General features: G+C 38.3%; 1 protein-coding gene across 9 annotated transcripts in view; it reads left to right on the top strand.

Annotated features, from left to right (window-relative positions):
* The window catches only part of TTC29 (tetratricopeptide repeat domain 29), a 382,392-nt gene extending 357,270 nt beyond the window's left edge, over positions 1 to 25,122 (top strand). For 5 of the 9 annotated variants that reach the window (XM_066996057.1, XM_066996058.1, XM_066996054.1 and 2 more), the window contains one exon: positions 1,462 to 1,598. In XM_066996057.1, coding sequence (XP_066852158.1) covers positions 1,462 to 1,502 — 41 coding nt within the window. In that variant the 3' untranslated portion in view covers positions 1,503 to 1,598. Of the gene's footprint in view, positions 1 to 1,461; positions 1,607 to 19,638; positions 19,703 to 20,086 lie in introns of those variants that run through there. The other 4 variants (XM_066996060.1, XM_066996059.1, XM_048071812.2 and 1 more) reach the window with 3 other exon arrangements.
* Positions 25,123 to 25,667: the final 545 nt, after the last annotated feature.

The following is a 25,667-nucleotide window of genomic DNA, read 5'->3' as shown; positions in this document are numbered from 1 at the left end:
TTTATCCCAGTGACAGCATCTCTGAAGGTCTGGACTGTGATACAGTAACAATACTTTAAAGGATTAAAAATCCTGCAGGGTTTTAATGAAGGATGTGCAGGTCAGGTAGTAATATTTAATCCCAAAGCGTGCTCTTGGCTCATCCATGCTTTTCACATTAATCAACTTAGTGTAATGCTCTGTTTACAGAGAATTAAGATTGCATATCAAATTGTTTTACTTGCCTGCCTGGCAGACTCATTGCTGGCATATCCTTCATGCTGAATGATGTATTTTGATGAATTTGTTTTCATACATTTATGCAGGTTTCTAGTGTATCACTTTCTTCCCCCCCAATGTAAATGATAAATGTATTATAGGCATATTATCCAAGAACTATTTAGTACTTCCATTCAAACACAAATTTCTATTAACTGATACTAGAAAGAATACCACAGGAAGAAGGTTTCTTCATTGCCGTATTGTAACCCAAATCCTGAAGTCCTTAGTGTTTTGCTTTACCAGAGAAGACATGAAACCTGTACCTACTTAATTCCTTGCCACTTCTGCAGTGAGCACTTAGGAGTCAGTCTTATCCCACTTAAATGGGAAATCATACAGTGGTTACCACATCAGTTGTACAATGTTAGCATTGTCAGGCCTCAAGATGTATTGCAAATTACTCTGCAGTCTTTACAAATTTTCAATTAAAAACACATTCCAGTGGACCATTTTGTATGGCCTCATAGACCAGTGTTTCTTTACTGGCCCCAAGTCCCTCAGAAAACAGGAGAATAGATATATAGGGGTCGAAAGCATGAAGATAGGTGCACATTGTCAACTTTCCAGCCAGTGACAGACACTTGGTTACAAGCTGATATAGTCTAGAGCTTAATTCATTTTCCTGTGGACTTCTTTCTACCCATCACCAGTCTCCATGGTGCTACTACAGTTGCTTCAGGTCGCTCTGCCAACAATGAGGGATCCTAAGCTAGAGCCAGTATGTATGGTGGGGCCTGGGCAGCAAGGGAGTTTGCCAAATTTGAGGGAAGATATTTTTCCTATTTTTTTTTTTAAAAAAGGATTTCTTAGACTTTCCCCTAGCTTTTCACTATCATAGTGGGAAAAGGAATTAGGGCCTGGGCAATGATTTGAGAATGCGCCCTCAGTCAAATGCAAAATATGCAAAAACTATAAGAACCATAATTAATTTGGTAGGTAATACTAATTACACATATACACAAAAGTAGTGTCACTAGTTTTTTAAAAAGGTGTCCTGTATTGTATTTTAAACTACCTTAAAAATTATTTTTTCTGGGCATGTTATGGAAGTATACAACTGTTCAGGGGAAAAAAAAAAAAACAGACTTGTTGCTCAACACATGCAACAGTGCCCTTTGATATCTTTTTTTGGACTTTGTAATAATGCTGTGACTACCGCTGTTCACAAATATTTTATTTATAAAAACTGTCCTCCCACAGGGCTGCTGCAGATGATCTGCAAGCTGAAGACTAGCCTGTAAACTCCACTTGCTCTGAGAAAAGGTGTTTCTATCTTTGAACATCAGTGCTTCAATTGGGATTTTTAGTAACTAGTAGAATGTGTTCCCAATTTCAGTATATATAGCAAGGGGTCATCTCCTGAAGTGGCTGTCCCTCTTTCTAGCTCCTGAATAAAGCATTGAGATAATAGTTTAATGTCCAGTGTTTCTGTGACAGTGCTCTGTTGTTGATTAAAAACTGTACAAAAACAGTCAATTCCTTAACATTAGCACAACAGGTAGAATTAGTGTTATTTTTGCTAGTAAAAATAGCCATTCGGTATCTCAGAAAGACTATCACTCATGTGCCATCATTTATTAGTAGGTTTTGAGTGAAAGCCAAACAGACATTATTGCTCAGAAAATGTAAAGTTTAATAGAATGAGTTTTAATGGCCAAAAATACCATATTTCAAGAGTAAGGAAGACCTTGGGATCAAGTACAGTGGAGGTAAATCGTCCAATTTACTACAGTGAATTGGAAGCATTCCTATTTAGGTTTTTTAATGTTAACCCTTCTGTAGTTTCCACAAATAATCATGCTTTTCTAACAGTAGCATACTGGGGGAAAAAAAAGAAGTGGTAGTAGGGCAGATCAAAGGTCCATCTAGCCTAGTATCTGTCTAGGGCTGGCTGTTAGGTGAGGAAAAGATAGGACAAGTTGACAGTGATACTTCCATCTGGTATTCTCTTCACATTTTCAGCAATCTGCAAGTTAGGGACTTTCTGATGCAGAGCTTGAATGTCAATCCCACTGTTAAATAGGCTTTCTTGTATTGTCCATGAATTTGTCCAGTCTATTTCAAACTGTTGCATAACTTGAGCAGACATCTCATTGCAATGAATGTCATGGCTCGACTCTGCATCATTTGATTTCAAAAAAAAAAAAGTTGCCCCTCAACTTTTGTTCGAAGAGAAAGAGTGAATTATTATTTCCCACTCCCCCTCTTCATGGTACTTTAGAAAACATGTACATCTCTTTATATCCCACCATCAGTCATCTTTCTATCAACCGAAGCTTGCACTCTCCCTGTGCATAGCAGACTGTTTTCCACACATGCATTAATTTGCATTTATCAGCACTTAATTTTATGCGATGCTTTACTGTCCAGTCATGAAATCTTTGTGAAGTTCTTTAAAGTTTTGATTTTGATTACTCTATGTAATTTTGTGTCAACAGTAAATTCTATCACTTAACTGTTCACTAACTTTTTTTTTTAACATTTAACAGTACAAATTCTACTATAGATCCCCATTGAATTCACTACTGATCTGTCTTCATAGTGCAAATCAATCCCTCTATTCCTATCTTTATTTCATACCTTTAAACAGTTATTAATCCAGAGAAGATATCTGATGCATTTGGGGACTCTAATCAGCCAGATAATATTCATCCATCCAGATTCTCACTCATTCCTCGAAAGAGCAATAATCTCATTAGACCTCTACAAAAGCTACCTTGATTTGTTTTCCTCATTATAACGTTTAAATTCACCTATCTATCCTTATATTCTTTATTATAGTTGTAACTAATTCACCTAATATGGAGGTCAGATTTGTACTGGTCTCTCCTCCCATGGAATATTCTTTTTTTTTTTTTTTCATTAATGCCTTGTTTGGCACTTCCTATTATTCTGGCATTGAGGCTGAGTGAAGCAGTACCTATGTTTGTGTCCTTTAAACCTCTTGAGCAAATACCATTTTCTCTCCTGACTCACTTCTCAGTTTGTACTAACTCTCATCCACTGATGTGTACTTGAGACTCTTCCTCTCATGCTTATCTAGAAAACAAAGATGCTGATGTACATCTCTTCTGGAAGTCTTCCTTAGTGAATGCCATCCCAAGAATACATTTAGCCCTTCTGCTGTTACCTTTTCTTTCTTTCAACTTTTTTTTTTTCTCTGAAAACAACAACCAAACAAACAAAAACCCATGCAACTATGCTTATTCCCACTGTTGTATTGTGAGGACACAAATAGAAATGGGAAAAACGCAGTCTGTGGAGAAGTGGTGCCTGAAATCTGCTTCCTATTGTAAGATGAAGCAATGGGCCAAGTCATATTTTTATGCCAATATCTTGAAATCTTTCAGCTTTTATATTTTAGAAAATTGTCTCTGGTATCATGGCAATGTGAACATTAACATTAAAGTTCGGGTTAAAAATGTGTAGTTTTTGGCTGTTTGTGGACACAGTGACAGTGTCCAGTTGTTGTTAGATCATACCTGCAAGCAGCTTTCTGCATTGGTGGCAAAGGGGCAGGACAGAGAGCAACCACAAAACAGCTGTGTTCTTCTGTGCTATTCAAGGGGATTTCTGACAGGCATGACAGGCTACAGAGGTCCCGATTCTGCTTTTAATGAAGAACTATATGTTAGGGACTTCTGTGGCTTCTCACGAGTTGCAAAGTCCAGGGAAAGCTTCTAATAGGTGTTGGAATACGTCCTGAAGTGGTAACTAAACTTTTAGTGATGCGCAGTTTCTTCACTGTATTGTCTTATTCATTATTTGAGGGGAAAAAAATAAAAGATGTATTCTTCATTACTGTTTCCACTCTTTCTTCCTTCGTCCTTCTGTTCACATATTTGCTGTCTTCAGGGTTTTCTTTTATCTTTTCTCTGTGTTTCTTTCCTCACGGGGACTTGAGTCTTCACTCCCAGTTCTTTACTCACAGAAGAAGTTAAATAATCAGAGATTAAGTTTGACCTGATAGTAAAATGTCATTCTTTGGATTCAGAGGTAACATCCTAATCAGATTAGGAGAGGAAGAAGAAGCTTGCTCTTAAAGAGACGTTTTATGCTGTGTGCCTACTTAGGCAAGTGCCACTGCTGTAGGTATTGATTAGTCGATGGAGGAAAAAATTTTAATCTCTTGGAGGAAACAAACAGAAGGAATTGTTCAGAGAAGCTGTCCTAGAAGTCTCTGGGTACTTGAGAGAAAGGGGTGGAGAGAAGGAATGTGGAATGCATAAATGTACTGAAACAATAGAAGACGTCAGTGCTCAAAAAAGGAAAGACTTGTATCTTCAAAGCATTTTGCCTGCTTACCCAGAAAGGAGCAGGAGAGGTTTTGAAAGAAATGAATTCAGCTCATGATCCTTTACTCATTTTTTGGTTGGTTGGTTAGTCGGTTGTTTTTCTGTTTGTAAAGAAGTCCTGAAATAGGCACATCTGGAAATTTTCAGAAGATGTGTGTGCTCTGCAGTATGTTGAGGGAGCTTTTCAAAGTTCTCTTTAAAGCTGGCATGTTGTGTTTTTACCAGATTACTTTTTCTCACAAATGTAGTGATATATGTTTTCACAATTTATTTAAATGTTTACAAGATTTTAAAGAACATGACTAGAAATACCCTTCCTTTTTCAACAGCTTAGCTTTAATCTTTTACTACAGTGTCCTTAGTTTGATGGATTTTCTGGTGACTTTCTTTATATGGTTGAGACCTATGTTTAAAAGAATAATGCGTGAAAGTAGGTACGTAAAAATATAACCTTGGATTGATATTATGTAACCTTTTTATATTGATTAAGGCCTTGCCTGCAGCTGTAGGGCATCCTTGCTCTCAAGTTAATTAAGTAGCGTCATAATGCAATATTTAAAAATAAAAAGTAAGCCATCAAGATATATCCTTTAAAGCTTGATGCTATAAGATGTGCATACAATTAAATACTGCATGTTCCCACCATAGTTAGCAGAAATGATTGTGTACCTGTGTGATTGTGCACAATTGCACGCATACCCCAATGAATAAACACCAAGTTAGCAGAACTTCTAAAATTAAAGGATACTGTTGACACATAAATAAACATTTATGAGATGGCCCATTGCTAGATTTGGGAGTTAAAACTAGTGAAGTTCTGAAGAAATTCTAGACATAAAGTGTTAGATAAACTATTGTTAATGTAGAACTTAGTAGTTCGATGAACAAGATTATATAATGAGAATGCTACAATTGGACTATGATCCTAAAAATTCAAAGGACATAGATTTAAATACACAAACTGGGGAGAAAACAAGTTCTTAGGCATTCCTTGATGCCTGATTCAGTTTTGAGAGAGAAACTTATTATTCTCTTCATAGATCCCTTTTATTCTAGATGCTGAGCTCTGCTGTAAATACAGCAGAGATTTGTCTTTGTCTTTTCCCCTCCATTTTTTGGGTTGTAACACAAAAAAAAAAAAAAAAGATTTTTAACCTAGTTCACTTTCTGCTGCAAGATCCCTAGGATTCTGCTTAGAGATCAGTGTGAGAAATTAAAAAGAAAAAGAATGTTTGCATATTTTAAGAAAATGGTTGATTAGAAAATAAGAATTTCTAGGTACTTTAACTGTAACAAAACTAAGCCTTAAATATAGGAGCCAAATAATTTGGGTTCAGCACAGTAATTTTCTGCACTTTTGAAGGAGTAGGAATGAAGGAAGGAAGGTATGAACCCATTGGTCCATTTTTTTGTCCTCATCAACCTACTGAAGTAAGGTCTTCATATATGATACTGGCTCTTTTACATGGAATGGGCTTCTTGATTCTAACATCCCTGGATGGTACAGATACTAAATAAAAGTAGCTATGATTTTGCAAAAGATTTCTCATGTTATTCTCACTATGAAATAGAGCAACACTCTGAAGAAATCAGAGGGGAAGTTCTACAAGCTTAATTCTTCGGTGGTCTGTTTTAAGATTATTGAGGATCTTGTTAGTATACTTTTCACCACCACCACCACCCCCTCTTTTTTAAATAACATCTTTAGAAATAAAGTTCAATTATAATCTTAGTTTAGCTGGGGAGAGATGGAATACAAAAATACTTTTAACATTTTTAATTCCCTTGGTGGCTTAAGTGCAAGGTAAAAACCTTGACCTAAAGTTTTATAGAGAATATCTGGCTGTACAGAAAATACTTAATTGGGATCATCGTGTTTCAGTTGCTGTTAATGGAAGAATTCAGCTCAGATTATTACAATCAAAACCACTTAGTACCAATCCACCCACTGATTAATGAAGAGACGTGCAATGTTTTACGAAGTCAGGATTCAGTCCAGACCTGAACCACTAATTTGGCAGTGATACAGCACACACTAAGTTGTTTACCTTTGATTTTGTTGAATAGGTATTTCCTTTGGAGAAGTGTTTTATATAAAATAATTAGAATTGTCTTAAGAAATGAAGCTGTCCATAAACAGATTCTGAACTCTTCAAAATAAATGTCCCACATCTCATAATTCAGGCTTCTCTGCTAAAACTATTTTTGAAATTCCAATAGCTGTAGTCTTTATTTATTTGTAAATCTTTTCTTTGTGTGTGGAATTAAACTTCAGAATAAGTTATAATAAAATACTCTGTTTTGTTGCATCATTACTTAAAAACTCCCAGGGAACTGAGTTGTAAATATTGCTCTCTGTAACATGTTTTCCCTATAAAATAGGAAAACCAATTTCATACTAAACCTCCCTTTCCACATGATAATTAATAGTGAGTTCTTTCTGCCATTGCAAACAATAATGAATGTACAATTCAACAACAGTGAATGTAAATATGTAAAAAGATGTGTTTAGGAAGTATATCCTTTTAAAATATCTAAATTTACTATTAACGATCTCTAAACTGAGAATGTCCTAGAAGACCGCAGAATGCTTCCCCTTTCTGAATTTCATGTGGGTGTCTAGAGTAATGAATAGTAAGAAAGAGTGACCAAAATTCAGAAGTGATGTAGCTGATGTGCAGATGTCTTGGTGGGTGTAGCTGTTCTGGTCTGAGTCATGTAACATTACAAGACTTTCAGTTGTGCTTCAAAGTCTCTTGCTCTGTGCAAGTCACTCACATATTACTGGCATTTGTTACTGTCTAATCTGATCCTTCCCCTTGGTGTTCATACCCATGTGTTACAAAAGACACTTATTACATTAAGAGCAGAATTAATCCTTGTGGAATCTTGCAAATAACAGGGCTGGTGCTGGGATTGTGCCACTCTAGAAGTGACGAATTTTGGGAAAGATTCCAACTGTTAAAGTCTTACTGATGACTTATGTGTTATTGTGGACTTCATTTATCTTGTTGAGGTTGAGACTGCAATTTTAGATAGTGTCAAATGGTGATGAGAGGTCTGAAGGAACAACTTTTCTCTTTGTCCTCTGTGTGCCTAATAAAAGGAAAACTAACCTCACTGCCTTAAAAGCCATTTTGGTTTCATGTCTTGGGTTGAATTTCTACTGTGCCAAGTCTCCAAGAGTAGCTTCTAATTAGGAATCCCTTCTAGTAAGTTTTTGACTATGTCATCTTACGCCAATTTAAGAAGAGGTTTGGTGGAGAATAAAACTTGGCTACAAAAGTTGCATGCAGGATATGTATGTTCTGTGTCAGTCAAAAATAGAAGAGAGCATTCATTTTTGAAGACGTATTGCTTATTTCCTTTGCTCTCAGGAAGGAGTAATACCATAAAGAGTAAATACCGATAACATTGGTACAATTGGTATATGTACCAGCAAGGTGCACAGATGGATATATAGATTTGGATTATCATTAGAAAACTAATCGTTGGAAAAGGTTTTGTTTGCAATTACGTTAATGAAGAATACTTCTGTTAAAACAAATAAATAGTTAGAGGTCTTAACCAGAACACACCAAAACTAACATGGACTTTATTTCCTATTCTTTCAAGTACACAAACTTGCAGATAGGTTAAAATTTTTAATTTAATTACTAATGAATTTGAAGTCAGTGACTAAAAAGGGCACCTCGTGAAAAAGTGCATTGCAGCTTCCCCGAAAGGAAGAAATATTGGACTGATGAAGGCAACCTATAGAGAATGTGAAATAACAGCCAAGTGCTGGCATTTTAGGAATGTCTGTTCATAGATGTGCAAGTTTTATTTCACATTGTCCTCACCCTTCTCAATAAGAATGACTGATAGCCTCACTTTGTGATTTCCCAGCTTTTAAGAGTCTATTTTTATTTATTTTTTATGACCAACCTTACACTTGTTAAATGTAATTTTTGCTTTATGTAACATAAAAAAAAGAGCACATCTGCAGTATGCTGTCCCATGAATTAACAAGAATGACTGGACATAAGACAAGAAATCCTTTAAAAACATATGTTCACATTAAATATCTGGGCTATCTCAGTAAAGGAGGTCTTATGGGGTCATTTTTGATGCAGTGCAAGTAAACCATTTCTGCTCTCCTGAAACAGTTTCTTTCAGGTTTATATTGAGCTTGTATAAAGGCACATTACATAAATAAGGGCTTAGTTTGTACATTAGTCTTTTACATCTTGGATTCTTACTAAATCCTTGTTTTTACCAACTTGATGCTTAAGAGAGATTGATTTCTCCTACACATGTTTATGGTGTTTATTTTGATATGTCTGGGATTAAAAACAAAATTAACGCGCATAATCAATTTTGTTAGAATTAAAAAGGGTGCTTTGGTACCTTCGGTTACATTCTTCTCAAGAAAAAAAGAGATGTGATAATAAAGGGATTGATTTATTCAATCACGGGGTATAAAAACATTAGCCTTGGGAAAGAGCCTTCCTCTAAGAGCTTTAGCTGCCCAGTCTCACTTGTGTGGCACAAAATAATTTGCATTTTTAGAGAGATTTCATGTCTTCTGTGAGCTCTAGTGAAACATGAATAAATTGCTTTCTTTTCCTCTTTTCTGATTTTATAAAGCTGAATCCATTAGGGGCTGAGTCAAACTGTAATGAAAGAAAGGCAACAACTGAAATGATGGAAACCCTGGATTAGATTTCTTAGTAGTCCAAGCCCAGCTGTCATGGCCTACGTGTCAAGTTAGTGCTCTTTGGGGAGGCCCAACAGTACATGCGAATATTTTTTTAACTGCTGTGTTACAACAGGTCTCCAAAGCAGCTAGGAATTAAACAAAGAAGCAAAGATTAAGAATTAAATAGAGCCACAGCAAGCAGTTCGCCAGAGAGATTTGTAGTCAGGCAAGTAAAACCTTTCCAAAACTGCTAACCCGCTGCTGTCTGCCTAAGATGCTTCCATGTGACTCACCTTGCTCCTTTGTACACGCTGAGTTGGGGATCGGTGAAGGTGCGTGTGAAGGAGATGGTTGTTCATGTTGCTGAGTGAGCTGACCTGGCTCTATGCTAGCACAGGCTGTGGAGTTCACCACAAAACACTGCTCATCTCAAACAAAGTCTCTGTGAAAGGCTGACATTTTTATTCATTCATATCATATCATATAATCTGCTCAGCTAGCTCATGATATTATCAGGTACAATCTAAACAGAACCCAAAGAAGCCAAGGTACAGTTTTTAGTTTTATGCCCAATAAATATTTTTGCGCACCGGAATCAAACTAGGGCTCTGCTTTTGGAAGAGGGGCAGTTTTCAAGATATGTGCCTGTGAAATATTCCTTCTGCTGGAACAAGGCTTTGCATGAAGACTCTTAAACCACCGAGCAGGTGTGTATTATTCTAATTTATAAGCGTTTTATCTATCGCACCTTGTGAGCTTTGTGATGAGGTTGGAGCATGATTTGATAAGAACATACTGATTCCAGCATGGATTTTAAGAGGAAAGCTGCAGGTTTGTTTCTTACTGGGGAGACCTGGTCTCCTATCAAAGCACCAGATGTTAATCTGAGTACATTCTAGTGTTAAATTATCAAATTACTATTACTCAGACTCTTCTACCTAATGGTTGTAATTTATCCAGCTTTGATTTGGAAGACTCTCACTCTCTCCCATGAAGGGGATGATGGCACAATCAAGGGGTTCCCTAGGACAGTAGTAAATTCAGATAGCTGAAATCATCTGAAGTCCCACATTCACTGTGTTTACTTGCTGAGGAAATAGTGATATTATCAAATCTATGTGAATTTTAAAATAGATTTCCTGCATTATGAGAACAATTACAAAGTAAAAAAAAAAAAAAAAAAAACTGTCAGTCACTCTCAGACTTGTTCCATGGGAAAAAATCCTTCCTTATTTCTGAGCTAGTGACCTTGCATGATTTACCACATCCTAGGAAGGCACTTCAAGCTGGCAGCAGCTGTAACCGAAATGGTGTCTGCCCCAGCTTCCACTGATGTCTGTGTGAGGGACTGGGCTGTAAGGGAAACCTTTCCCTTAACAGCCTAACCTACAGCAGCAACAGGGAAGTAACTCTGCTTCCTTTTATCCCTTTGCTTTGTGCTGGGGGGAAAGGTCCAGAAGAAGCCAGATCGCCCATCTCTGCTCTCCCTCTGCCAGGCCTAGAAACCCATTGCTCCCTGCAGCTGCGTGGAGCCTCTGAAGGACAGCATCCTTCATCAGTTCACATCCCGGCCTCATCACTCAGTCAAAGACTGGAGTGGCAGGGTGACATCTTTTACATTACGAGGACATGAGTTTGCCTGATGGATGGTTCTAAGCTCTGCAAAACAATGTGATTAGTATGGCATAATTCAAAGTGAATTTAAAATCGCTGAAGTCAAATATTTTTTGAAAGACCTGTTTTGAGACAATTTGGCATAGCTGACATAGCCATGCTGACTTCAGCAAAGCTGCATGGATTGTATCACTTGAGGATCAGGCCCAGACTAGCCAGGGCATTTATTTTTAAATCCTAGCTTCTACTTATATGTTCTTAAAAATCTCTGTAGTTCTATAACTTTCCAAAGCAGCTCACAAGTCTTATGCTGACTGCTAATAAAGCAGAAAATCCATTTCCATTTTTCAGTGTAATCTTTTTTTCATGTGAATCTATTTCTCATCAAAAGAACCGGATGACTGGTCTGAAAGCTGGAGTTCTCTACGCATCTGTAAAGAGGGGAGAAGTAGTGGCCTTTCAAGTTGTCCCAAGTTATCTGGAAGAACAAGTCTGTAAATCCAAAACGAAGAGGGAGAAACCCAAAACTCAGTGTTGTTCTGACCAACAGAAGTATTGTTCCCAATTCGTGATGAAAAGAACTAGGTCTGATCTCACTCTGTTGGTAAAATCAACAAAGAAAGCTGATAGAAAAAAACTTCTTCCAAAGTGTCAATGGGACACTTTGTGGGAAGTATTTCACGCAATGTTATACCCATGTTGTCACATGTGAATGCAAGCATCTTCCACAGACCTGGACCTTAACTTCCAGCTGCTGCCATTATTGCCTGTTGGTATTACAGTGGTAGTGCATGACCTGGCTGGTAGCTGGACTTCCTTTGAGCTGGATATTCTGCAGTCGTAATACTGTGAAACGAATAGCAGTAGGAGAAAATGAGATGATGTTCAGCAGCAGAGTAAGCAGTTGCTTGAATATTATCAAAATAATTTGAGCCCTTTGCAAAAGAGAGCACGGAGGTAATCGGGTAGCTTGATGGATATTTATAGGCAGCATAGGAGAAAGCCTGAAGGATGCCTCCACAAAAATTGGACAAGGAGTCAAAGTAGTCTTTGGGCTGGAGCAGAAAGAAGGGAGGGAGTCCTTGCCTCCTCTTCAGCTTCCCAGCAACACCCATCAGTCTGGGCAGCTGTCAAGGCCTCCACAACTAGTGGCTGCTGCACCAACCACCCTTTCTGAGGGCATCTTCACAATAACGGAGCTTTCTTGGAAAAGTGATTCAAATATAACTGATTTCCACCCTTAAATTCATTGATCTGCTCTAAAACACTGCATGATTTCTGATCTGCCTGTACCTGGGAGGGGGAGGAGAGAGAGAGGGGGGATCTGATTATATGAAGGTAGAGGGGCTTTTTTTTTTTTTTTTTTTTTGGAAGAGAGAAGTATGAGCACTTTGTGTCAGTCTTAGAAGAAGACTTGAGCTGCTGCAAAGAATGCTATTCTCCCCAGAAAACCTCATTCACAAGAAAATTGATACTTCTGTAAGGGACTCTGTATCTTCTTTTTAAAGAACATAATCTTCCAGATGCTTCCCCTACATCTCCTTAGCTTTAGAGGATGCACTCATGCCTAAGATGTGTTAGAGGATGTAAAGCTAAAGTCAGATAAGGAGAAAAAATCTCCCTGGCATCCTCTTTTTTTGTAGCAGATGCACTGTTGGATTTTCTCTGCTTCACTGGCTTCAGTTTCTGTACCCAGAAGATACCTTTGGCTAAGCTCTTGGAAGACAGTTTCTCAGGAAAAAAAAAAACAACACTGTTGTATAGAGGCCTCAGATGATAAACAGTTTGTGAGCCACCAGGCAGAGTAGTCACTGGAGATGCTGAAATAAAGAAGTCTCAGCCATGAAAAACTGCTCTTACATATAATTATAGAAGAGTAGGTAAGCCTTTAGAGGCCAGAAAACAGCGGAGCCAAGCTAGAACATAAAGAATGAGATCTGCAAAACAAGAAACTCTCAACAAAATTGCATGCAGCACTCATGTCAAAATGCAGAGATAAAAGCAAAAAGAACTAAAATCACAGATACTTCAAATCAGAGCAATCTGATACTATATTTGATCCTCAGTATGCTAATGGCACATAATTAAGCAAGAGGAAGTGTTTAAGTAATCTGCTTTCCAGCTTTACCTCCCTTTGGGACACCTTTGAGGGACCTGAATTTCAGAGAAAGGGGTGCTAAGCACTCTCTGACAGCCAGATGCTTTGAAGGCACATCAAGCTGCATATTCAGAAATAAATATCACACACTACCAGTGATTTAAATGCTGAGATCTTCTGTTCAGTGGCATGTTTTGCTCAATGGGTAGAAGACAGTGTTTACAAAATGCATAGTTTGAACTGTCCTGCAATCCTGTCTTCCAGCTTTTAATTGGGCCTTTGTAACAAATACTTAACGGGCTTAATGCAGTGTGTCTGTAAGAGTCGAGAAGAAGGCATAAGGTTTTATGTGTAGCCGTGCGAGATCATTACATAGTAAGTACATAAAGTAGGTTCACACACAAGACAGGACAAGAATTGGGGTGATCTGGGGGAGTTCTTCAGTGTTCTGACCTGGGCATGATGTGGTCTCAGAATCACTGCTGTGTCTGAAACCTGTGGTTTATCGTATTTTGCTTATTTACTGAGCACCTGCTATACCTTGCTTTTTTTAAAAAAAAAAAAAAAAAATGTAAACGTAGCTATGGTAATGCTGCACACAAATTGAGCAGGAATTTGCTGCTTCTGTTATGGTTATTATATTGTCTAAAACATCAGTCCACTTACTGCTTCATTGCCCTTTCCAGTGAGATTAGATTCCATTCATAACTCTAAAGAAGTGTATTAAAAATGTCTCTGCGTATGTCATTAAGATGCACATTTTTGTAAAAAGCCTGTAGGAATATCTTCAAAAATGCTGGCAGAAGTTCTTCAAGAATATGAAATAACAGTTCTGTGAGCAAGAGAAGGATTTCTTTTCATAAGGATTTCTGGGTAGCTTTTGGGCTCAATCTTCAGTGGTGGCTCACAGTTCTCAGCAGAGATGGAAGCAGTGGAAGTGTTTTTATGCTGCTTGTATATTCTCTCCTCACCAGCTCCTCAGAGTAGCCAAGGGTCAGTTTGGCATCTACCCCGAGACAGAGCAGCCCCCATTTGCTCAGAACTTGGCTGTCTCAGGAAGTTCCCCTGGGGCTTACCCTGTTTTTAGGAGAGAGCATGTAGGTTCCAGCTGTGATCTTTATTCTACATCTGGGTGGGGGGTGAAAGAAAAGAAAGCCTTCTCTGCGCCACCTGGGAATTCTCCTTTGCACTGTGGAAACCTTGATTAACCAGCTGGGCAGACATTCAGCCAGCTTCCAAAATTGTGCCTTAGACTGAGAAAGCTTAGAGATACTAAATCTGAAACAATCTTCCCTTAATTTCTTCCAAACTTGGGTAGGAACGTACCAAAGATGAGATGCTTTATTGAAACTTCAATAGTTTGGATTTCATGTAAAATTTGATGAAGGTAAAGCTATAAACTAAAGACTAGTAGCTATTTTATTTAGGGTTCTTGAAGTGACCTTCTTAGTGAATGTTTTTCAAATCTGATTTTTCCATGCCAAAAAAAAAAAAACAGTGTAAAAGTTTTGTGGCATATCCCTAACCTCCAGACAGGCAAAAGACACTGTCACATTTTGGCCTTTTTGTTGTTGACCTACACTCAAACGTGACAGAGATGTTATTTCAAGTTGATACTTGATATATGGCTTATGCAAAAGATGCTACTAATTGTATTGTCACAGACTGGTGTAGAATTTCCATAACGAATAGAACTGTAAAATGTGAGATCAAGAGATTTCCATCACTGTACAAACATCTGATGTGTCCAAACTGTGAAAGAAAGGAAGGTTAAGTTGTGTGAGGACTGTTGAATATGAACAAGCAGATGACAAAACCTGCTAAGCAGAGAGAAACTCATATTCCCATTTAGTTTTCTTATCCAAACCATAAAAACCCTGCTCTTTCCTTACAGTGCCATAGTCTGAGTGGACTCTTTACAAGCTTATAAAATAAATTCTGCTTCTCATTCATAACCCTACCCATCTGTAAAGGCTTTATTCAGAGAAACCTACCTGTTCGATATGCTTCCTGTAGTTCATTTAAGGCTCCCATTTGTACTCATAAAGATTCATTCATTGCCCTGAATAATATATATGGTATATTGGAAAGAGAACCAACTGTGGCTTTTACAATCTGAATTAAACAACTTTGTCTGATAACAGAAGCACTGTCTCATTTCTAACTAGGCCATAAGCCCTAAGGGTCTTGTATGTGTGCCTTTATTTATTTTTGCCAAATTGTCCTACAAGGATCTGAAAGCCAAGTGAACCGAGCTGACTGAATTGTTTCTCTCTTTCTGCCTGCTCACAAAGACTGAAGCAGGCGTAGGCATAATTGTATTGAAGCAAATACCATCCCTAAACTTGCTCTAAAATGCAATTGGATGATCTGTCCTTTTCTCAGTCCCACCTTCTAACCTTCCTCATCGAGAGAGTTCATCTGTTATGTGTGGCTCCTACAAATGCCTGTGATTAATAACTACCATGATTCATTAGCCTGTGTTGTTTGCATTGTTTCCCAATGGGAGCATTTGCTGTCTGGGGATAGTCCATGATTACTCTGCCTCGTGGAAGAGTAAGATGCTTTCAATCTAATGTGCTGTCCATGTTTTAGCATAAAATAATATTAAGGCATGCACATAATGGAACCATCTGAAGATCCATTTTATTAAGCAGTGAAAGAAAATGTGCGTGTGTTTGTATGTGCAAAGGAAACATAACCAACAAATCTCTTTCACCAGAAACGTACTTTCAGTAAACGTTTCACTTAAAGACACACCAATTCTGGGGTGTCATTATTTAGATCTGAGGTTGAAAAAATACTCTGTAGTCAATATCTTACCTGGCACAATTAGCTTGCTCAAATTGCATACGGTCTACTCAAAATAAGAAAAGCAGGAAGCAGAGGCAGGTTCATGGTATGTGTTCCATTCCATTTGGCACATATTTATTTTAAATGCAAGCTACCTTCAAGTACAAAGCCGTAGTGCTCTTAAAAGATTACTGTTTCAAGTTACTCCACATACCTTAACAGAGGCATGTAACCTTTTTACATTATATGATCAACTTTTTGACAGTGCAGGGCCAGCACAGCTAATGGAATAATAGCCTGCAGGGTCCAGCTAAATGATATACGAATATAATCAACCTTTGTGATGACTATTCAAAAGTAATCCCTTTAGCTTTCAACTGCGACATATATTTCAACCAGGCAAAGCCATATGAAGAAAATCTCTGCAGACTCCACTGATACAATATGGCCTTCATATCCCCACAGTGTGTTTGCTGCTCACAGTGAGTTTTAAATTTAAGGTAATGGCTACTGTATATTCATGTGAGCATAGAACAATACCTTTGATTTGTTGGAGAAATGTTACATTAGCTACCAAGGGCCCTATTCAGTAAACTTTGACACAACCCTTATATATGGTTTACTGCTTATGCTAAATGGAATATGCCTGATAAAAATGCTTTGCATGCCCAAATTGTACAAATTCATTAATCTTTATATTCATAAAACCTCCAAGTACAACTGCCTCCATTCCAAGTGAACCTAGTCAGGATACGTGGCTAAAGATGTAGGCTCAATCTGCTCTTTAAAAAAGCATTGCATCGATTTTAATTTATCAAGACAGAAAAAAAGTAGGAAAATCTACAAGTGTGGGACGTGCCTGTGTTGTTGAGTCATATTATTTGCTGCTGTATCTTTATTCCTACCCCATTACGTCATACTACAGACTATACAACTGAAAATAGCTGCATGACCTTTAAAATGCAAGTAGCTTTTAAATGAGAATAATAGATTGTAGCTCATCACTTGCATTACACTAGCAGGATAATCTAGCGTACCCTGTCATATCATGGATAGGGTGTAAAGAATGCAGTGAGATTTTATTTTTCTCTCTTTCTTTTAGGACAAAAATACAGTATTGGCTAGTAGTGAGCCCAAATACATGAGGTTCACTGTACAAAAGGAAAACAGATATAATAAAAACACTGCCGTAAATTACTACTCCTGCATGTACAAAATAGTAAGAGTTCACTCACATTAACAGCAGCTGCAAATGTGTTGTTGGTTGCATATGTACCTAAATATATTTAAAAACATGTCCTGACTTTTGGTGCATTATGCTGTAATGTTTTATGCCACCTTAGCAAGTTAGCTATAAGGGAAAAGTGGGAGAGGACACGGACTTTTCTCCTGTTTGTTTGCCATGTCTCTTCTTGAGTGCACAGACATTCAGGGCATCCTCAGCACGCTGCAGCAGGGAGTTCCAAGGATGAGTTGGCAGTGCATGAAGAACCTCTCCTTTGTCTACAAACCCCTCACCTGCTATTTTCATTGTATCTTACCTCATTCTTTATTGGAAAACACAGGGAAAAACAGTTTCTGGGTCACCTTCTGCATGTTACTCTCATTCTCACTTTTCTTGTCATCAACTCAAATCATTGCCCTTTTTTTTTTTTTTTTGAAGAAGAATTTTCAGCTCCCCAAGCCTTGCTTCTTTATCAATTTATGGAGCTTTTCAGTGGAGTTCTAGTTTAATAAAGTCCAAGTGTCTCTGAACAGTGCCAAACTTGGATTTGAATACTTTCTCATCTCATGGGCATGCAATCTTGGGATCACAGGTGTTGGCCGTTACATTTCCTTTATAACCTTTTGATAGAATGGTACCTAAAATTCCTGTCCTCTCTGAAGCCAGTGATCATTGTAGCTTCAGTCTTTGTAACTGCAACTTTCATTCTTTTCTATGACTTCTCACTAACTACATTGTGTAAAGGACTAACAGCTCTGCTTGGACTTCTACTATAGGAGCATAATGAAATAGTGAGATTTTTAGAAGTGTAACAATTTCTACGTAGACTCATGTAAACAGCAAGAACAACAGAGATGCCAATTCTTTCTACACTGAAAATTTGACTGGACAATTTTTAATTATGTTTCATCAGCAGCAGTGATAATATGTCAGGAACATCCTATTATGATTAATTATATTTACATACTATTAATATATATTAATGCTTATTGCTGCATTTTACCCAACACAATGAGACAGAAGGATGCTAGATGGTGTGATCTGTGGTGGTTTACGAATATGAGATGCTTTTATTGTTCCCAATTAACACAGGCCAAACAACCACCAAGAAAACATCTATGGCTCAGTATTCTGTTAGTTACCCTTGATACACTTCATATTTGCTGGGAGGGTAGAACTGTTAATCAGACAGTGACAGTTTGGTGTGCAAGTGTGAAGGCAAAAGGCCAAAAGGTGCATGAGAACAGCGATTTATGCTGTAATTCCCCATCTGTCATGCACATCTCCACTGGGTTTTGTATGTGTCAAAGTACAGAAGATACGTTTCTGTCACAGAGACACTTTCAAGTGTATTTCCTTGCAAGTACATCTGGTACTATACGTACATAGTCACATGTTGGGTTTGAGGCACCCAGTGGTCTTGCACCACTTTTTCAACATTGAGGTTCCACTGGAAAGAGCATTAATGCTATGCTGGTGTAAAGCTGGGATGGGGCAACATAGATCAGACCCCATGGCAGCACTGCCAAACTGCATGAGGCTCTCAGCTGCTTCAGTGAATTAAATCAGGATGCCATGCAAGCGCCATTGGTGATGCCATGGCTGAAAGACATCCAGTTTTAGACATCACATTGCAGAGAGGCAGTGGTAAATTAAGGAGAATCCAGTCAAGGATGACACAGAGGTCAGAAAAAATGATCTCCATTCAAATATTCAAGAGACTGCACTTGCTTATCCTTAAAAAGAGGAAATTAAAGGAAGGAAAATGGTCCTTAAAGCTGTGAAGAGCTGTTATAAAAGAGGACAGTGTTCCTTTATTCTTCATGTCTATCAAAGGTAGACGATAAAAAAAAATCATCCTAATTTGTAATAAGTATTTATCCTAAGTATTAGGGAAGAAAGTGAGCTATAAGACTGTGAAGCACCAGAACAGAGAGATTAGGGAGGTTGTGAAATGGCCTTCATCAGAAGCCTTTGAGAATAGATTTGACAAATATGTGCCAGGGATGGACTAGATATATGTGCACTTTCTTCATTTGAGAACGTGAGCGGGTCAGTAGTTCCCAAAAGAGAAAACAATCCCCCAGGGATGGTGTGGTCGTAACCAGGCAGAGGGAGGTGTATTGCTGGGGGGTCGCTGGGAGCAGAGCAGAAAGTGCAGCTGGGAGGTGGGAGTTTGGTGTGAAAATGGAGCAAGGATGAGTATCACCGACCACAGGAGCAAAGGAAGCATGTGGCTAACAAACACCGTGGAGTTTGAGCCATTGCTATTTTGGCCATGTCCATTAAGAGGACGCTGCTCAGAGACGGCAGCCTCACTTATCCAACCTCCTAACTCTGCTCTTGCCTTCTGCACTGTTCACTTGTTCCCCTAAATAGAGTCTTCCTACGGCCGTGCCATCTTTCAGTGCTGTCTTTGCCATCCTCATCTCTCAAATGCATCTTGTTTGTTGCTCCCAGAGTGGTCTCACCTGGACATATCCTGAAAAACTAGACCTTGTTTGAGAACTAAGAAGCCCCTGCCAGTTCTGTAATCTGAAGTTGTATTTTAGGTAGATAAAGTTGTATCTATTGTCTAGGATTTCCTTCTCTTGTGACTTTTTACTGTCTTACAACAATGCTCTAAGTCCAAAGCACTAACGCACTGTTTTGTTTGTTTTTGTAATAACAGAGCTTGATAAAGAAACAAGTGATTCAAAGCCCCTGTGAGCCTATTCCAGAGACACAAATTCTAGGTAATTCCTGGTACAGTATTTGCTCTTAATCTGTACTCTTTTTTTACTAATATGATGATTTTCATAAAGTGTCATTTGGTATCAAAATTTAACCTGATTTTGACAGGTAATTGTATATCACCTGTTTTACTTTGTCTAAATAACAATATTTTTCTTGTTCATAAAGGAACAAATTTAAACTTCCTTCACATTTTTTACTGTTTTTCCTGTGTTTGGAATTTAATTGCCTTTGATCCTGTAACTGCTTTTAGTTTAAAGAAAAAAGCCTTTGAGACAGAAGCAAATCTATTAACCAGATGCTGAAGTCAAACATAAAATACGTAGATATCAGCAAGTATAAACTTACAACGTTTGGTATTTGTTATTTGACATTTTTCATTACAGAGAACACCTGCTTGCTTACAGAGAAGCTCATAGATGTCTATTATAAAAACTGGAAGATCCTTGAAGACTCATGTAACAAAGTAAGGATTTTGGTGGATATTCTGTCATTTAAGTGGGTGCACAGTGGTGCAGTATAAATATCTGAGAGCTCTAAGTTCTTGTCTGTCTGAAGGGTGGCCTCATCTTTTTTTATGAAAAGTAGCTAGTGTCATTGAAATAAATACAAAAGGAAAAGGATAATACAGAACAGAATGTCTGTTGTTTGTGCCACTAATGCTTATTGTCTTCCAAAGTGTCGAGATCCTCCCATTAAGATACCAAACATCCTTTATGCCTGCTGAAGTGAATATGAATCCAAGATGCTCAATACCTTGGAAGATCAATTTCTAAACGTCTGGAATGTTTGCTTTAAATCCCAAATTATTGCCCCATTCAGGAAAATCATATAAACAAACAACAACAACAACAAAAAAAAACCCTACAAGCTTGATGCATTATATCTAGAACTATCAGTGATTTTTAGCTTCTGTGCTTAACAGTTGTGGCTCAACAATGACCGGAATAGAATAGATCCAGCCTGGGTGGCCCACTGTGGTGCAATTTTGATCTTGTCTGTAATGCAGGTCAGATCCAAACAGAACTAAGTTTCTTTAAAATCTGGTTGAGCACACTTAAGAAACTGCTGAAAATCTGTACAACCAAAGCATTTGTAACGCCATTGACTGTCTCAAGTGAAACATCAATCTATAGGCACAGCTGAAATGAGTATATTTAACAATGAAAGTGCATCAGGCAGAATACCTGTATGTCACCTTTTCGACACGGAAAATGAAATTTCCCTTTTAGTAAAGCCTGTGTTCATTCACACAATCTGGAAAAGTAAAAATCTGCTCAGGCTCTTTCTGGTAAGTAATCTGAAGCACTGATTGTAGAGGGTGTGTGGAGAATTGTCTCCTGTTTTGAGGTGCTGACATTCTTGGCTGTGTGTTCCACCCATGACCCGCAGCAGTCTGACTCCTGTGGTCTTCACCATTCTCAGGGGGCATTTCCCAGCCACTGTCACTGCTGGCCCCAAGAACAGTTAAAGGACAGAAGATGGTGGTTATTGACTCACAAAATATATGTCAAAGCAGGATTTGGAACCTTTGGATTTTATTTAGGAAAATTCATGCAAGCTTTTTTAATTTCATATATTAGAAAATCTTTCTTTCGAGCTACGTAAACAAAGCTTTATGAATCCCCATAATCGATCTTTCCTGTCTTTAAACGGAGGTTTCCGGAGTCAGAGTTTGAAGCAAGGTCCATTAGACCTGTAATCAGTTTTTATGACAGTCTTTGAGCAAGCAATAGCTTTTGCTATAGTAATAACTCAATTCACTGGTTTTCTTCAGGGTTGCAATTTGAGTAACTGGTTGACATGTGACAATAGGATTTCTCCCTGTTAAGGCATGGTGAAAAATACATCATTAACTAGCTCTTATTAGATTATTTTTGATGAAGATGCTGTGTGCTTACAATGTAAACAAATACCTGTGGCAATACTTTTGTTCTTTCAGTTAGAGGTCCTAATTTTCTGAACCCAAGGCTCATGACAACGATTTTAATTTAGAATGTTTCTAGAAGGATGAAAAATTTTATACGAATATTCCTACGCACAATTATGCACATACATAAGCATACAATTTTACTGAGTGTTAAAGAAGGTAAACATTTTATGAATACAAGGAAGGGGAACAGGACCATGAAGTAAATATAAACAATAACAGTATACAGTTTACCCCTCATATTTTAATGCTGTTGATGTGAAAGACCAAAAATACTAGAAAAACAACACAGCAACTGGAAATAACACCTGAAAATCACATGAATCTGCAAACTCTTCTAGTCCTGATAAAACATAGCAGGACTTCTTTAACAGGATGCTGGTTTTAGATATTTGTAATTTCTTTTATCAGAAAGTTGTTGAAAAGAATGGGATATGTGAATTTATCATTCATACTGGGGAAAAATGTATAAAAATACTGTATACCAAGCTGACATTCTAGAAAAGCTGATTATCATTTTTTCAAGGGCAAGTTTCTAAATTCATATGGCCTTTGAACCTTATGTACATTTTTACAACAACCAAACATTATATGTATGCGCCCCAAAAGTTGTTATGCATCTATTTTAAATAGCATCCATGATCATCAGTATTCTTTGCAAATCTGAACTCATTGCTAAGTGATAACTTCTGTATGCTGGTGAGGAAATGGTCACAAATTCTTCCTCTAGAGCATTAGCTCTCCCATACTTCCTAACAATACTTGTTAGTCACAAAGCTTTTAATAAAAATACGGGGATTTTTATCATCCTGTAATGATGCAAATACAAGCTGTGTTCTTCAGAGTCAGGAAGCTCCTGGATAAAATGTTGTTTATTGAGCTAAATGTACCTGCCTCCCATCCCAGTAACTATTTGTCTGACGAGTAGCTGTCTGGCTGGCAGCATGCAGCTATTGTTCTGCTCCTTGCAGATTTTTTTTTAGTGGAAAAACAATGGCTGTGCTTTCCACTTCCAATCAATGGGGCAAGGTGGTTAGACAGAGTGTAGTTCCATACATTATAATTTGGATGGTTTCCTGGATTGAGCCTCTCAGCTGTTAGAAACAGTCAGAGCTCCGTGGCTAGCGGACAGGCCTCGTCCTAACATCCCACATGCTCCAGCTGAAAGCACAGCTCTCGCCATTGCTTCGCTGTGCTAGTGACACACCGCTGCTTCAGAAGGATCACCACTGACTGAATTACCAGTGCTTCTTCCAACGTTGCTTGTCTTTGGTGATCTCTTGCCAGACATAGTCCTGCTCCTAAGATCCTAATGAGATCGGAGCTCCAATTAGTTCCAATTAGGGAACTTTGGTTCTTCCTCTTTTTATGCAAGGGAGACTATGATTTCTTTAAGGAGCTTCTCGTATGGAACAGAATTTTTTTCTGCTCTGCCGGGTTCATTATCATTGCTACCGTTCCTCCACATTTTTCTAAAAAGCCTCTAATTCCCTTTCCTTCAAAACATTATGATCAGAAAAGAATACTCATGAGAGAGGTAGAACCGAGTTTCAGGCTTTTCTGTGCACTAAGAAATTATAGAATAGTTGGCTTTAATGAAGTTAAGAAAGCAGGTAAATCAATGTAGCCCGTAATGCCAGTTGTCTGGTTCAAAACAGAGACTTGTCAAACACATTATAGCAGATCAGACTGAATAGTTCTGAAGTGGTAATATTGATGTCTTTAAAATCTGAGTAATGCGTCTGCCTGTGGTATGTGAGACCTCACAATTAAGACTGCTTTTGGAATAGGATTTTAGAAGGTTTCGCTGTTAGATGTATCTGATGGTATTGATTAACAATTCCTAGTAGAGGGCAAGGTTGTACCTCAGAAAGGATTCTGTTTATAATTATGAAAAGCATGTTTTCTAATCATTAATAAGGTATATCTTGTTAATTGTGATAATGTATAAGGTATTTCACCATTTACCTGTGAAGCCATTTGGAAAATTAATGTTTGAGTCACAAAAAGGTCATTGCTATTCTGGAAGGGATCCAATCATCTCTAAATAGACCATCCAAATGTAGACTAAGAAACACGCTATATATAATTACCTAGAAACAGATGGAATAAATAAGATTGATGGTAGATATTACTAAAGCCACATTTTGGTTTCCTGCTAGGAAAAAGTAGGCTGTAACTGGAAGAAACAATAATACATGTAAAAATGCAAGAAATAGGTTAAAGTCATAAGTAGGTATGTGACACTTGGCTATTACACGAGGTCAGAACTCAACAGTCTTCAGAAATGGTGTACATCAGGGATTTTGTCTTGAGATTTTGTGAGATGTTTCTGAAGACAACAACTACAAAGAAGAGAATGATGACTTTTTTTTTTTAAACTGTGTCTTGTTTGACATCATTTCTCTATAATATCTTCATATTTTCTACATGTATGCCTACAGGTAGATAAAATGTTTGTGCTGTCTTTGAAGATAAACAAATAAACATGTTAATGAATATTTCCATGTCTGAGTCTTCTTTTGGCACAGGCATATTGCTGAAGAGTGATCCTGAGCATAAAGAAGCCCAGCAGCTATGAAGGTAAAGCACGTTGCCAGGAGTTTAACCTTAGGAAATAAACTTCTCCTTCTAAACATTTAAGGTTTACTTTTACATGTTAAAGCATAAAAGTCTAACATAGCTGTTCGTCAAATGAGCTCTCAAGATCATTTGGATTTGGTGGAGGAGAAGAAAGAGAAAAAGGTCAAAGTGTGTCTTTGATTGAAAGCCTGTTGTTGAGTCCCAACTCATCTGCAGGACGGAGAAAGTAAGTGCCAGATTAATATCTGCTTGCTGCAATGTTGGCTGGCAGAAGTTAATCTCTATGGGTGAGAAAGCAACTTAGTAACTGAAACCCCTGGTCCCTCTCCCTGTTGAATTAGGTTTGTTTCACCAAGATTAACAATGAAGTTACCTGTTTGTTTTATTACCACGTGAAAGGCAGACAACCTTGAGATGAGCAGCTTCCAATCACAGCTAATCCAGGTGAGATCCGAAGGGCCGGAAAGGGCCCTGCCTGCAGTCTATGGGAGCTGAGGGTGTGCAGAGCCTGAAGAACCACTTGGTTCTTTGTAGAGTGAGACAGGAGAAAAAGGTCTGAAGTTGTTCCAGCAGCTATCCAGTCTCCCGATCAGCTCTGTAGTTTGGCCATCTGTATGGGTAGACAGAAGAACAGTGAAGAAGATTTTCAGTAGCACACGGAAGACACAGAGGCTGGGAGCTTGTGCATCTGAGGAGGAGCGTCTGAAAGCAGCAGTAGCTCCTGGCTCCCAGTCGGCTCCAAGCTGAGATCTCCTACCCCAAACAGAGAGGTAAGCCTTGTCTCTGGGGGGCAGCTGCTTCCAACACCAACTTTCATACCTGGCATGAGTAGTCTCCAACTAGGGAAGCACATATCTGTATACAGAGGTATAGCACCTCAGGAAGGTTACTGCCCCCTACACTGTGACCTGTTCTCTCACTCACAGCGTTGCTCCCCAGTCTTCCTGAACTGTGTCAGAAAACATTGCTCCACCTGGTCACAGGTTCACTGTTTGCAAATGAGATGTCTTGAATCTGGACTTGACCACAGTGGTGCTTCCAAAAACATCCTCAAAGAGCCCTCCCTGAAGCATGGTGTTTAAAGTTATTTTCTCCAGTTTTCTTTCATAAGAGTTGTCTGCCTCCCGGCTCCTCAGCATCGGTTGGCTCAGAAAATTGGACACTCTCCTTTTCCACGTGAGTACTGGGAAATCACTCTCCCTGACATTGCTGTGTGCTTTCTGGGCAAACCAGGCTCATGCCAGGCTCACAGTGCAAATTAAAACAAAAAGTATTTATGATAAGGGAAGTTCGGGATTACCTGGCTTCTGTCTCCAGGCCTCGCTCTACCACAGCAGCCCCTTCAACTTTTACACTCTGAATTGCAATGAGCTTTCATGTCTGTGGAGCCGTGATGCTCTCAGAGGAGCTCTGTGGTATTAGAATATTTTGATGAATTAGAGCCTTTGCTTTTA

Source organism: Anser cygnoides, chromosome 4, assembly GCF_040182565.1.
Source record: "Anser cygnoides isolate HZ-2024a breed goose chromosome 4, Taihu_goose_T2T_genome, whole genome shotgun sequence".
NCBI lineage: Eukaryota > Metazoa > Chordata > Aves > Anseriformes > Anatidae > Anser > Anser cygnoides.
This window is presented reverse-complemented; position numbering and strand designations above follow the sequence as displayed.